Here is a 13288-nt window from a genome sequence, read left to right on the forward strand (position 1 = left end):
GTTGGGCTATATAATGATAAATTCACGTGATACTGAAAGGCGGGTTTCTCATATGAGGGTCATCAACGTCTGTGATAGCCTCACCACGGAAACTCAGTCCTGGAATGAATGCCAAAGTTGGAAGCAGCGGGGTTGGGAAGTGAGGCTGAGGCATCATCATCTCACAGCCAATCATTCCCATACAGTGGAGATAGGCACAATTGACACGTAACTAAATTAAGAATCGCCATGTTTGCTCATTTTGCATCGAAGCTTCTGATTAGGGATGGCAAAATGACATTTCAAAATTTCGAAATTCCTGAAATTTGGCCTCATGAAATGAAATTTGAAATCGACCATGAAATATTTAAATAACGCTAGTCTAAAGTTGGTAAGAGGATTATCAGCTGACCAATCAGGACAAGTGGATGGTTCAAGCTGAGGCGGTGGGAAGCCAGGCTTGATCTTCGGTCATTGGCTTGGTAAGGTTCAAGTGAATGATGACTCATTAATGCCAAGAAATTTTGAAATGAAATTGAAATGCAAAAAATAAGTGAAATTTCAATATTTCGAAACAGGTTGGCCAATTTCGAAATTACAACATCCCTACTTCCAGCCTGGAAGATTGGGGTAAATGACTGTATATTTCATACTAGTATTTCAGGATTGTAGTATAACTACCCAGTCAGCTACAAAACGGATTAATTACATGCTACCCATATCTGGATTAGCGAATCACATGATTAGGGTTTCAAACAGCTTCTCTGTATATTCGACATGGAAGGCGAAAGCGGTCGGCACTGTACTTGAGCAACAGGCTCAAATCCAGTTAACACATAACGCCACTGAAGACACAATGGACTCAAATCCGCTCAGTGTGTCTATGTATGTTCAGAGCGGGAACTAATTTCCAATTCTACTAACTTTAGGCTATGATCGAGTAGCAGACGTGCCCAGGTATACGAGTGAATAAAATACTGGGAGAAAAGAAGAGGAATGAGGGAGAAAAAGAGTGGTTTCTTAATCTACGCTAACGTGATTCACTGCCGAGCTGGGCAGCCCAGAACACATAGTAAAAGCAATACCTTGCAACATGATATTTCAAAAAAAAAAATCAACGTTCTTGTTTAGTTTCATCACTCGCTCATCGTAATCGATAAGCATCTTTAGTGTAATGTCTCAACTTTGAATAAATCAGGAAACTTGGAACTTGCATTGTTACGGTATTGAAAAATATATCGCAGAGCTCCAAAACACATGTATCTCCCGCGGTCACCTGTATAAATTAATCTCAAAAATTACCTTAAGCTCCGACAAGGGGCTTGATAGCAAAGATATCTACGATAGAGCGTAGCGAATAGCAATATATCGATTTGCTGAAACAAAACAGGACGAGGAAAAGGAAGGAAGAGAAGAGAGAGAGAGAGAGAGCGAGCTATCTATGTCCTGTCCACCGGGTCACCTGACCACCCAACAGGGCTAAAGACCACATAGGAAGCACTCGGTTATAAGGAAAAACTCTTAGAGACAACATTGGAACCGTTGTGGAAATATCATGTTGTAATTCATCGCCTTCACTATGTGTTCTGGGCTGCGCAGCTTGGTAGCGAATTACGTTATCTAATCTGTGGAAAGCTCCGGGGCCTAAAGAACCGGGTACCCAAGGCTCCGACATGTATACTGGCATACTCAAATTAACCAGAGCCTCACCACGTGGGCGTGGCTGCTATATTGTAGGCTTGTGACTTCGCGGATCCAACAAATGACGATAAAACGGGGAAGTAGGACAATGGATAGATTGTGGGAGACCACCTCGGGGGCAGAAATAGAAAAGGAGAAAGGAAGCAAAGCTCTGGGTCTACGTGTATCAATCCACCGGGAGCCCGACAAACCGATCACCCACGGGTGCCGACCAAAGGGAGCAACGTATATGGAATCCTAATCATTATGCACCGATAGAGCCATTATTACGAAAATAAAAAGTTGGGTTGAAACCAAAATCTACTTCCCATGCTGTACATATGTTAGATAAAAATTGATCCCAAGGTTTCGCTCGATCTCCAGGGAAGACTGGAGCAATCGTCAGATACTTTTCTCGGGGAAGGGCAGATACGACCCTTTACCTTGAGACAACTTCATCAGCACAAATTTTATCTGTATAGCTCTTGCGACACAAGTCATTCATAGAGAAAAAATACATTCAACCGGACACGATATGATTAGTGCATTGGGAATGTAGAACTGGGCAGCTAATCAAATTGAACTGCCGACCCTGCGCTTAGTTGCTTTGCTTTGCAGCTCCGTGCGGATAGATTTCCCACTCGCACCCAGAATCTTTCTATGGCCTCAAGATGTCGCTGATGATTATCCAAGATGGAAATTATTAATTGAAGATGGTTTCTCTCGTCATGGAGAGTTTGAATTTGGCGTTCTATCTCCGCGAGAGAACGCATACTAGCAAAGTTATTGCTGCAACAATAGGAGTGATCATGGTGCTACTTATAGTTGAACTTCGATCATCATTTGTATCTCATTTGGTTTATTTTTGGCTTCAATCTCGTCGGAGTGGGGGTCAGGTGACCGTAATGATTGACAGGCCGGACTAGATAGCTGGCTCTCTCGCGCTCTCTCCTCTTCCTATTCCTTGTCCATTTTCGGTTCTACAAAATTGAATATACTGCTTCAATGATTCGCCTTATGGTAACCCTGCCCTGTTAGAAAACCTCAATCGTAACATCGACGTAGACCAATAAGCCGCCGCTAGAAAAGCTCATCTGAGCATTTTTTATGGTCTCGGGATTTTAGTAAAATTTTACGAATTCTGACTATATTTTCTTCATCTGACAGTGGTGGTGGTGGTGTGGATGTATTTGGTCGCGGGTACCAACAGTATATGATTGAAAATGACACACTGAATACATGAAATGGGTGTCATTCAATATCCAAGCCCTCTCCAATTCGGGATACGCATAGCGTTGGGATCCCACCTTAGCCCCAGTCAGAGGCTGACTCTATCAGCCAGTACATCTATCCAATGTGAGCTAAGCTTAATTGCCAATCAAATTTTATATGCCCATGTAAACCGATATCTCCCTTTTTGGGGTGCAATGTGAGAGGGCAATATGAACTATGTATAATTGAAGTCAAAGCTTTTCATAATGCGACTTCAAGAGCTAGATAGGGGGGCCAAAAGAAATGCCCAGCAGCTTAATGTTTGAAGGATTCGCATGTGTTGACGCGGTCAATATTATAAGGATTTCCCTCATAGGTCACAGAGCGATACAGCGAGCAAACTGTGTGAGTCGACGTAGCCGACGGAGCGTGGCTACGGATTCTCTGAGGTGGAATCGCATTGACCTTGTCTTCAAACTCACTAGACAGCGAGCTCTCGGCACCAGGAGCCTCAATGCAATTGTAGTTGACTTTCGCGTCCTCAACGGGCTCTGCAATTGATTGTTCTTGTATCTTACGCATGAAGGCATCAGACTGCGCAGCGAACCTGCAGCGCGTACGAATGGCCGGACCGAATTTGTAGAAGAGGAAGGGGAATGGCACGCAGAAAAGAGCCAGGAAAGCGGGAATGCTGGATGCCCAGTGGATGCCGAGGCTTTCGTACATATAAGTGGTAAATAAGGGGAAGGCGGCACCAAATAGGGAGCGGATAACGGAGTTGGCGGCCAAGACGGAGGCGGCGAAGATGGTGTAGGCGTCAATGAGATAGTTCATGATGCCGAGGAAGACCAGGACCATTCCGAAACCGAATGGGACACCGGCTGCGATACTGACCATGAAGTGGATGGAGGTAGAGTTTGTCCAGGCAAACCAGAACAGGCCGATCGGGATGGTGGCAGATGCAAGGAGGCAGGGTGGAAGACGGGCTTCGGGCGGCGCGAAGCCATTGTGGGCTTCAGAGGTCTTGATGTAGCGTGTGTTGTCCCAGAGCGAGTATGCTACGGCTGCTAGCATACCGACCATAATACCGAGGAAGGCCAGACCACCGAAGCCCTGACTCCAGCCACGATGCTCCTGGTAGACGATGGGAAAAGCGGCAAACATCATGTACAGGGTACCGTAAACGACAGCCATGTAGAAAGACAACATGAACACAATAGGCTCGCAGAACAACAGGATCCAAGGACGGGAGAGTGAGACCTTGAATGAGCTCTTAAGAGAAACCTTGCCCTGGTAAATTTCGGTCTTGCTGCGATAAATCTTACCTGTTAGCCTGGACAGCTTCTCTGCACGACGGCGGAGAAGCACGGGTGCATAAGTCTCGGGAATGACCAGCGAGCCAATCACCCAGACAGCGCCAGAGAGCGCCGCAAGAAATCCCATCACCCACTGCCAGCCGCCATTGCTCATACCGATGAAACCACCGGCAATGGGACCGATCACAGGGCCGAGAAAGGGGGCACCGGCAAACAGACTCATGGCAACACCGCGCTTCTTGGCGGGGAACATATCGGCGATGACGCCACCGGCATTGGTCAGAGGCGAGGATCCGAACGAGCCAGCGAAGAATCGGAGAATGATCAGAGTCCAGACATTCTTGGAGCCCGCGACACCGGCATTGAAAGCTGTGAGACCGGCGTAGGTGATGATGAACAGGATCTGACGACCAAAGAGCTCACTCAGTGGGGCCCAAAGCAAGGGCCCAATCTATTTGCCAGGTTTAGTTTTTCTAAAACCCTCAAAAAGCACTACGCGGAGTCAAACGCGGAGATCAGGAACGTACCGCGAAACCCATAACAAACAGTGAAACCCCGAGGGTAGCAAGTTCCTGCCCGATGTCGAAGTCGGCCATGATTTCCTGAATACCACCGGTGTAGGCGGAGGAAACCAAGGAAACCGCCAAAGTTGCAGTTGCTACCACCATGGTCAAGGTCCATTTCTTTACACCACTGAAGTTCATGGGGTTTCGGGGGTCATCCGCAATCCAAGTCACCACAAATGGGTCCTCATCCGTTCCTGAGCCGGGGTATGGGTAATCGAGGATTTGTTGTGTGACAACACCCTGGTCAAATATCATGCGCCAATGTGGGATTTTTGTCGGAGTAGAGAGTTCGATCTTCTCTGAGGCATGAGGGCTTGTGTTTGCCATGATGCGCAGATTGGGAATTGGAGAGACTTGGGAGCGCAATTTGAGATGGGGAGCAAATAGGTGTACAGAGCAACGAAACGCTTATTTGAGCTGAATAAGTTGAAAATGATTAGATGCGAGTCATGGCAAGTACAGGGCCTCCTTATTATAAGGTACTTCCCATGGGATTGTGGCACATACGAAAAGTTTTTTCACCTACATAACTCTTGTGAGATAAATCTATATAGACAAAATTCTAATGAAGGTGAGAAGTAGGCTAGTTGATCTTACGTTATATGTACGTCCTTTAAGTACACACTCTCCATGATATGATTCTGAGCACTGCCTTGAACTTCATCTTGCATGTCGAACAAACCATCAAGTCTCTTTTAAACTCTCCTAACATGTTCCGCCAATGATACAGAAGAATTCTCTATATGCAGTATCTCTTCCAAGATGGAATAAAGCCAGGTGCGGATACCAACTCTGATAAACCTGAGTTGGTATTTGTGGGTGCGCTCTAACAGAGTCGGATGATTGCCGTAGGCTAAGCTCTCTCTCATCTCGCAGTCCTTTTGATTTGATAATCTAAATCTAGTCTTCGATGAGCGTTTCCTGCTTCTCTAAGTAGCCTCCTTTCTGAGGGTTTGGAATACTACTTAAAACAATGTACTGGGAGAACTACGCCCGCGGGTCTACTGGTGCGATCAGTGATTTGCCAGGCGGTGAACGGATTCTGGGCCCAAGAGCATAACGAGTGCAGTCTGTGCGTATATGAAGTACTTCCGTTATTGTTGCTGCCTCAATTCCCTCTCCTTGATGTTATTATTGTGTTTTCAGCTGTCCTTTTGCTAACTATTGTAGGCAATTCCTTGAGTTCACACAACGAAGCCATTTCTCCCCTCGCTTTGAACTGGGCTTCCCGACTTTCCTCCCATTTTCGGCCTCCCTTGCTTGTACGTGGCTGGATCGACACGTGTGTCTGAAATTGCAGGGGAAAAAGCCCATCTGCACCATTTATAAGTATCCCCTATATTGTAATTGTCAAAATGGGGAATCAATCATTATTCTTCCCTCAATTTACGGCATTCGTGATTATCACTGAATACACCTTGCTCACTCTGCTCATTCCTTGAAATCTCTATCACCAATACCAACCTGCCTGCTATGCCTCACTGCCATCGCGCTCTTCTCTTTAGCAGTATAGATATCACATGTAGATCACGTGCCTAATATTTTCACCAAAGCCACACATGGGCTTTTGACAGAGTGCACGCTCTGAACAAAAAGGGTCAAAGTTAAAGCCTCTGCGTGTAATCAGTTGTAGGATGGGACTGGCGCTCAGAAAGAGCAATAATCAGAACGGTAGATCCCAGCCCTTTTGTCGACAGGCGCCAAATATGAACCAAAAAGTGACATTTCAATCATAATTGGATTGCCTAAGTATCTTGCTGTAATAGCTCCATGAGATGTTATGGTTAAATTTGTATTTACACTCTCTCAAAGGTTTTCGTCCAATCCCACCACCAGTGGATTTCCCGCCATGAGGTAGAGCAAGATTGTCACTTCTTGCTTTGAAGCCCAAAGGCATAGCCCATATTGCTCACCATCTGGTTCAACAAAACGCGTGACAAGTGGACTAAAAAAAAGTAATTGTGAGCTTGTATTTCTCTGTACGATGAATCAGAATAAGCCGCTCCCTGCTTTACCGTTGCTAGAGTACTGCGGCGGAAAGGACTTACCTCAGGGTTTAAACAAACGACAAGAATCGTTACACAGAGAAATTATCGCCTGGTTTCCACCGCAGATTCCAAAGACGGAATTTAATTGCCTAGATGAGGATAAGAACAATTCTCAGTCGGCTCCGGCACAGAGAGAGAAGTGGGTCTCTCTGCCTCTCAATTTCGAGAAAAGAAAACAGTGGAGAAAGCAGCAAATTTACAGCCGTCCAGAGTCTGCCCTAGGCATTTCAACAACCCAAAGTCTGAAGATCTCAACAACCCAAAGCCTAAAGGATTCCCCTGATGTAGGGAGCCTACTTGAGCTGGTTGAACTCCACCCAGAACTGCAGAGGGAGTTTGAATTGAATGGATTGCCTCTGATACAGAGGGCCCTAAAGAGGTCCGTGCCAGAGCAGTGGGAATTCCGTGAGATGAGTATCAACTGCGGTATCCCTGGGACAATAGCATACTACGAATCATTAGGGCGTGCGCCAGATGAATGTACTCATCAGGGGTGGGGTGTTGATTCATATCTTCGACACTACGCAGAAGAGATGGCAGTGTGTGCGCAATTGACAGGTCTCATGAGAGAGCGATGCGCCGGTAGGACCCACACTGAACGGGATGTGCTCGAAGCGATGAGGAGACTAAGCGGCCCACGTTGGGCATCCGTACACAGGGCTTTTTGGCGTGTTTGGACATTTTGCCGAATCTTCGGCTGTGCGAAAGAACGCGAAGAGGATGCTCGAGGCCAGCGACGATGGCTGTGTGGCTTTGTTAGTGCGAAAGGCAAAGACCTGGTTGCTGCAACATTCACTCCAACGGACGATAACAGCGAGCTTCTCTGTTTACCCCCTGACCCATTCGGATATGGAAACGGCTCGGGACTATCTATAACAGAAATACAAGATATGGCAGCGGTTTGGACTTTCTTGGAGGATCTCTTGCGTGCGCACCTTGGTTCCCCCCTGTAGACTGGGGCTGGCAACCAGAGCATGAAGGTGAGCCATTATGACTACCCGGCAGCGAACCAAGGTATAATTAATTCTAATATTGATCAGTTGAGTGGGTGTATTACATTCTGACTCTGGGTCTGGGAGCGGTGAGCTATCTGCTCAGGCAGTCACTGCCATTTGAACGTGCTGCCGAGTTAGGATGGACTTTACGAGCAGCATATTCGCCAAAAAAAACTCGCAGGCCGTTTTTGATTGCCGCCTGCGAGGCACGCCTGCACGAAATTAGGTCTCAAGGTTCAAGAAGCTTATGATAGCAGCTAGTCCCTGTGATGCTACATCGCTTTTGGTATATCCAACAACAGCAGCAGCAGTATCCAGATCAAATAATCTTAATCAAGGTCTTACCGTTTTTTTGAAAATGCGTCATGAATTATTTTGCTCATAACAGGACTACTTGCCTCGCTGATTTGAGGTGAGATGACCGCCAAGGTAGATATAGAGCCTTCTCTCTGTGTGTGTTTGTAATAGTAAGAGCTCAGTACCTAGGTACCCAGATGTGCTAACCACTGGGGCGCAAATGACGGAACGTGACATTCCGTCATCCCCGGACCACTAGGCGTACCGATATCAACTAATGCACAGTGCAGTTGCACGCTTAATTGTCTTTGTTTGTCTTAAGGGTTAAAATGTTTCGTTTTTTTAACGATTTATCACTTCTTCTAATACAGTCGGTAGCGAAATCAGCTTCCGCCCCAAGCATTGCTTTTCTATTTTGCGGCCCCACTGCCAAGACGCTAGTGTGCAGTTTTTACTCTACTGTCATTTATAGAGAGATTGTGTTTGGTAAAATAACAATACCACAAAATGATCATACAGTATGCTTACGACACAAAATAAAAATAAAATAAATAAAATTGTCCCTGGTGGCTATCTCATGGTATGAGCACGCAACGTAGGCGGGGTAGGCGATAGAAAATTAATCCGATGAATGAGAGCAAAGGTCTTTCATTTACTGAGTTATACTCAACTAAGAAGGACGAGCAGATTTACTTGGTTTCGTAATTCCTATCATTATTGTACAAATGGCTGGATCTTGGACAAAGTATTCCAGTACTAAGAGCAAGGACTATAGCACAACTAGGTAGAGAATAACAATGACGATATGGAGGTATTAAGAAGTTTGAGTTGAAAATGGTGATATGGGATCATGATGAAACCTTCAGCCTTTTGGAAGGGGGAGGTCGGGAGGTCGACTGATCAGCACATTGATGTTCCTGGAGAAGTTTCACTATATGGTGGTATCCTCCCAGACGAGCTGCTTGGAGGGCATTTCCGTCTAATCCACCCTGGGCGTTGGCATCTGCTCCTCGCTCTAGCAGCATCTGTGCGATCTTGTCGTGGCCTCTAGAACAAGCAGCCTGAAGGGCATTTCCGTAACGTCCACCCTGGGCGTTGGCATCGGCTCCTCGCTCTAGCAGCATCTGTGCGGTCTTGTCGTGGCCTCTAGAACAAGCAGCCTGAAGGGCATTTCCGTAACGTCCACCCTGGGCGTTGGCTTCGGCTCCTCGCTCTAGCAGCATTTGTGCGATCTTGTCGTGTCCTCCAGAACAAGCAGCCTGGAGGGCATTTTCGTAACGTCCACCCTGGGCGGTGGCATCTGCTCCTCGCTCTAGCAGCATCTGTGCGGTCTTGTCGTGGCCTCTAGAACAAGCAGCCTGAAGGGCATTTCCGTAGGCTCCACCCTGGGTGTTGGCATCGGCTCCTCGCTCGAGCAGCATCTGTGCGGTCTTGTCATGTCCTCCAAAACAAGCAGCCTGGAGGGCATTTCCGTGGGCTCCACCCTGGGTGTTGGCATCTGCTCCTCGCTCTAGCAGCATTTGTGCGGTCTTGTCGTGTCCTCCAGAACAAGCAGCCTGGAGGGCATTTCCGTAACGTCCACCCTGGGCGGTGGCATCTGCTCCTCGCTCTAGCAGCATCTGTGCGATCTTGTCGTGGCCTCCAAAACAAGCAGCCTGAAGGGCATTTCCGTAATGCCCACCCTGGGTGTTGGCATCGGCTCCTCGCTCGAGCAGCATCTGTGCGGTCTTGTCATGTCCTCCAAAACAAGCAGCCTGGAGGGCATTTCCGTAGGCTCCACCCTGGGCGTTGGCATCGGCTCCTCGCTCTAGCAGCATTTGTGCGGTCTTGTCGTGTCCTCCAGAACAAGCAGTCTGGAGGGCATTTCCGTAACGTCCACCCTGAGCGTTGACATCGGCCCCTCGCTCTAGCAGCATCTGTGCGGTCTTGTAGTGTCCTTCGTCACAAGCAGCCTGGAGGGCATTTCCGTAACGTCCACCCTGGGTGTTGACATCGGCTCCTCGCTCTAGCAGCATCTGTGCGGTCTTGTCATGTCCTCCAAAACAAGCAGCCTGTAGGGCATTTCCGTAACGTCCACCCTGGGCGTTGACATCGGCTCCTCGCCCTAGCAGAAGCTCCACGATCGTAGCATATCCATTTAATGCAGCCCACATGACCGGATATGTTTTTCTATCATCAGGCGTATTGACATCACTATTATCCACATCAAGTATATACTGTACCTCCTGTTCATGGCCATTGAACGCTGCCACATGCAGTGCACTCATTACAGGAGCTTCTTCGTATGGTCTGACTGCCTTCCAAAAAATGGGGAACCACATTGAGAACGGTTTCCCAATTATGTCGTATAATAGATGCACTCGGTCGGATTCCTTTTGGATTGAAGTCAAAGCCATGTTTCGTACGTGATCAGGCCAATGAGCTGCTGAATATTCCAAGAAACATCCAGTAAGGGAGCCCGATTCGTCTTCATCGTATTCTGAATCCTCCATCAATAAGTATCTCAAACAGATCTCAGCCATTCGATCTTCCGCATGAGTCAGGCTGTTCCAGTATCCAGAATTAGGATTGCTGGAATTGTTCTTCTCAATGAGAAATTCTCTGGCTGTCTGATGGATGAGATAAATTTTCGAATTGTTCGTGAAGACAAACAGGCCGCACCATCGCCGAAGCTTGCCGTCTAAACCAATTGGATCTAGCCCAGCCTGATTAGTTGTCGGTAGGCCTGAGCTAGTAGCAATTCCCAACGCCATAGCCATCTCTCCTATTGTCAGAGGACGCCGTGCCGCCACGATGATCTCTAGGATCTTCTTGACTCTATCCATTAGACCGGCTGGGACTCGACAGAGTATCTTCTCATATGCGGCATTCACAGAAGGTGGTATCAGCGTGATCCGATCCTCTGAAGGCCGGAGGCTGTCTTTGAAGGTAGTGCGAATATCATCAATGGCTAGATGTAGCCATAGATATGTGCGGTGTTTCATTTGAAGTAGCTGCTGTTCAACTCGATGATGGAGCTCTGGCGAGAGTGGTACTGTTTCTGCTAGCTCTTTCACTCGAATCCTTACTACCTCATCAATCTCCTCATGGATTTGGTCATTTTGCTCCTCCCCCTTGATGTGTATATGCGGGAAAGAATCGGTGATTGCTCGAAAGTGATCCTGTATATGATCGTAGGGACGACTGGTGACCAGGAATTTCAAACAGGTTTTCTCCGTTGGTGAGGATGGCTGGCGATGAAACGCTTGGAGCTTTTCAATTAATCGGCGCTGATCCGTTTCATGGCATTCATCAAGTGCATCGAATATGCAAATAGTCTTGCACGATATGTCGGCTGATGTTGCCGCCATCAAAACCCTCCAAAGCTCGTCAACTTCTTGTGGAAGCGTCCCCCCATTCTTTTCCCAGGACGGAATGGCATATGCCAATAGATCAGACTGCTGGCTGAAGAGCTGGTGAAGTACCGAACATAATGCCTTGGCAAGATTGTTCTGGTCATCATTGTCCTTGAAAAAAAAGTAACATATTCTCACAGTTGGATGAGAGGTCTCTGAGTAACCATCAATTATCGATCTGGCGAGGACAGACTTGCCACAGCCTGGGTCAGCTGACACCCAGAGAAGGTCGTTGCAGTTGCTCTCCCACCAACGGATGTATTCAGAGCTCTGGAAAGCCCATCGACAGGTTCCCTCAGCCCGTATAGGGTTTATGTTCTTTTGCTCCACGTAGTTGACGACCTTGAACACTTGATAACAACGACGCTGTTGATCCGTTAAGACTCTTGCTTTCTGTTCACTAAAGTGCCGTTCGTTTTGACTGTATGCTTGATCTAAGCGATGTTGGATGCCTTTCAGCTCCTCTGAGTAATGTCAAAGTCAATATCTGCTGACAAAATCATTGAAAGACTGCGCTAGACTAACCAGACACAACAGCACTTATCCTCTCCTCGGCTTCAATTCTGTTGAGAGGAATTCTCTGTAGGAGATCCTTCGTATATGCAGCTGCCACCATAGCTGCATGCCCTTGCCACTCTTTGTTCTTATGTGAGTCCGAGTAATCGCAGATACCCCTGATGACCAGGCATGGAAAAGTATTCATCAGCCCCGCGGCTTCCATTTCGAAACAGAGGGCGTTTTTCTCCGCGGCAAGCCGATCTCGAATCAAAGCATCCTTCATCAGCTGATTGCCAGAAGCAATCAGGCCATAGTGAATGGCAGGGTTATCCTCGTCATCAGCCCGCTCGCTTCGTAGTACTAACGTGGAAAGATCAACCGCACACATAGCACAGTCAGCTTGGTGATGGATAACTTCGGGGAGAAATAGCCTATCCGTGATTGGTTCTGGCCGTTTGTACTTCCGACGAAGTCTTATATTCTTCCCAAAAATGCCGTTGATGGCCTCCTCAAGCTGATGCCCTTTTATCTCATATTGAGTTCGGATACCCGCCATTGCAGCGCGCAAAATAGCTGGTGGCTGGTTTAAGAACCGTGTGTGCTGAAATCTTTGGTCCTGGATCGACTTGCCAAAATCGTATTGAAACACACCACTCTCGCCATCGCGAGGCGCACTGACCACAACATCGCCCAGCCGAATATCATGGCTCTCGCTTGGTACACCCCCGCCAATCCCAACCATGAGGCCGATCCTGACGTTGTGAAAACTGTTGAGCATGTTTGTCGCTACACTGGCGGCAGAAGCTGTTCCATATTCACCATCGGGTAAGACGGCGATGACAACGTTGTGTTCTCCCATCTTGCCCAATGTATAGTCGTTGGTATCATTTGGCGACACAAAGCGGGGTTTGTCGTGCTCCTCATCGAGGAATACTTGTGCGGAAACGTATTCCACGGGTAAGGCGCAAATCCAGCCCACAGTGTAGTTTCTAGGGTCTGACATGGCTTCAACCCGAGAGAAAAAGCCTGAATTCAGTTACCCGCGTGGCCTTTCGAAAGTTCTGACGCCTGGTTTGCAATAGAGGGCTAACTCTTGGGGACAACATATGCCACTATGGGCAAAGGAGAGCGGAGGAGGCTCAAGAGAAGGAAAGAAGCCCTGTGAGATAGAAGAAAAGTTTTTGCCAACCGGGGAGGCTCAGCCTCATGATGTACACGTCGTGCAGTAGCGAGCGGTAAGAGAAGAGATGCTATTGGCAGAGCCGTCTTCTCCACCCCATCGAAGCTAAGAAATGACAAGAT

At 47.5% G+C, this 13288-nt stretch overlaps 3 protein-coding genes across 3 annotated transcripts; 1 reads left to right on the forward strand and 2 right to left on the reverse strand.

Annotated features, from left to right (window-relative positions):
* Positions 1 to 3186: 3186 nt before the first annotated feature.
* On the reverse strand, positions 3187 to 5080 carry N7506_005680 (MFS transporter; the record flags this gene model as incomplete). The annotated part of the gene is made up of 2 exons (XM_056954973.1): positions 3187 to 4638; positions 4715 to 5080. The coding sequence occupies 2 exons, from the start codon at positions 5078 to 5080 to the stop codon at positions 3187 to 3189; spliced, it is 1818 nt and encodes a 605-aa protein (XP_056811950.1).
* A 1657-nt stretch (positions 5081 to 6737) lies between these two features.
* N7506_005681 (uncharacterized protein) lies at positions 6738 to 7754 on the forward strand (the record flags this gene model as incomplete). Its single annotated transcript, XM_056954974.1, has 1 exon — positions 6738 to 7754. The coding sequence occupies one exon, from the start codon at positions 6738 to 6740 to the stop codon at positions 7752 to 7754; it is 1017 nt and encodes a 338-aa protein (XP_056811951.1).
* Positions 7755 to 8941: 1187 nt separating this feature from the next.
* N7506_005682 (uncharacterized protein) lies at positions 8942 to 12989 on the reverse strand (the record flags this gene model as incomplete). The annotated part of the gene is made up of 2 exons (XM_056954975.1): positions 8942 to 11952; positions 12014 to 12989. The coding sequence occupies 2 exons, from the start codon at positions 12987 to 12989 to the stop codon at positions 8942 to 8944; spliced, it is 3987 nt and encodes a 1328-aa protein (XP_056811952.1).
* Between the last annotated feature and the right edge of the window lie 299 nt (positions 12990 to 13288).

This window comes from Penicillium brevicompactum (genome assembly GCF_028827555.1).
Source record: "Penicillium brevicompactum strain IBT 35665 chromosome Unknown utg000004l_segment0_segment0, whole genome shotgun sequence".
Taxonomy (NCBI): domain Eukaryota; kingdom Fungi; phylum Ascomycota; class Eurotiomycetes; order Eurotiales; family Aspergillaceae; genus Penicillium; species Penicillium brevicompactum.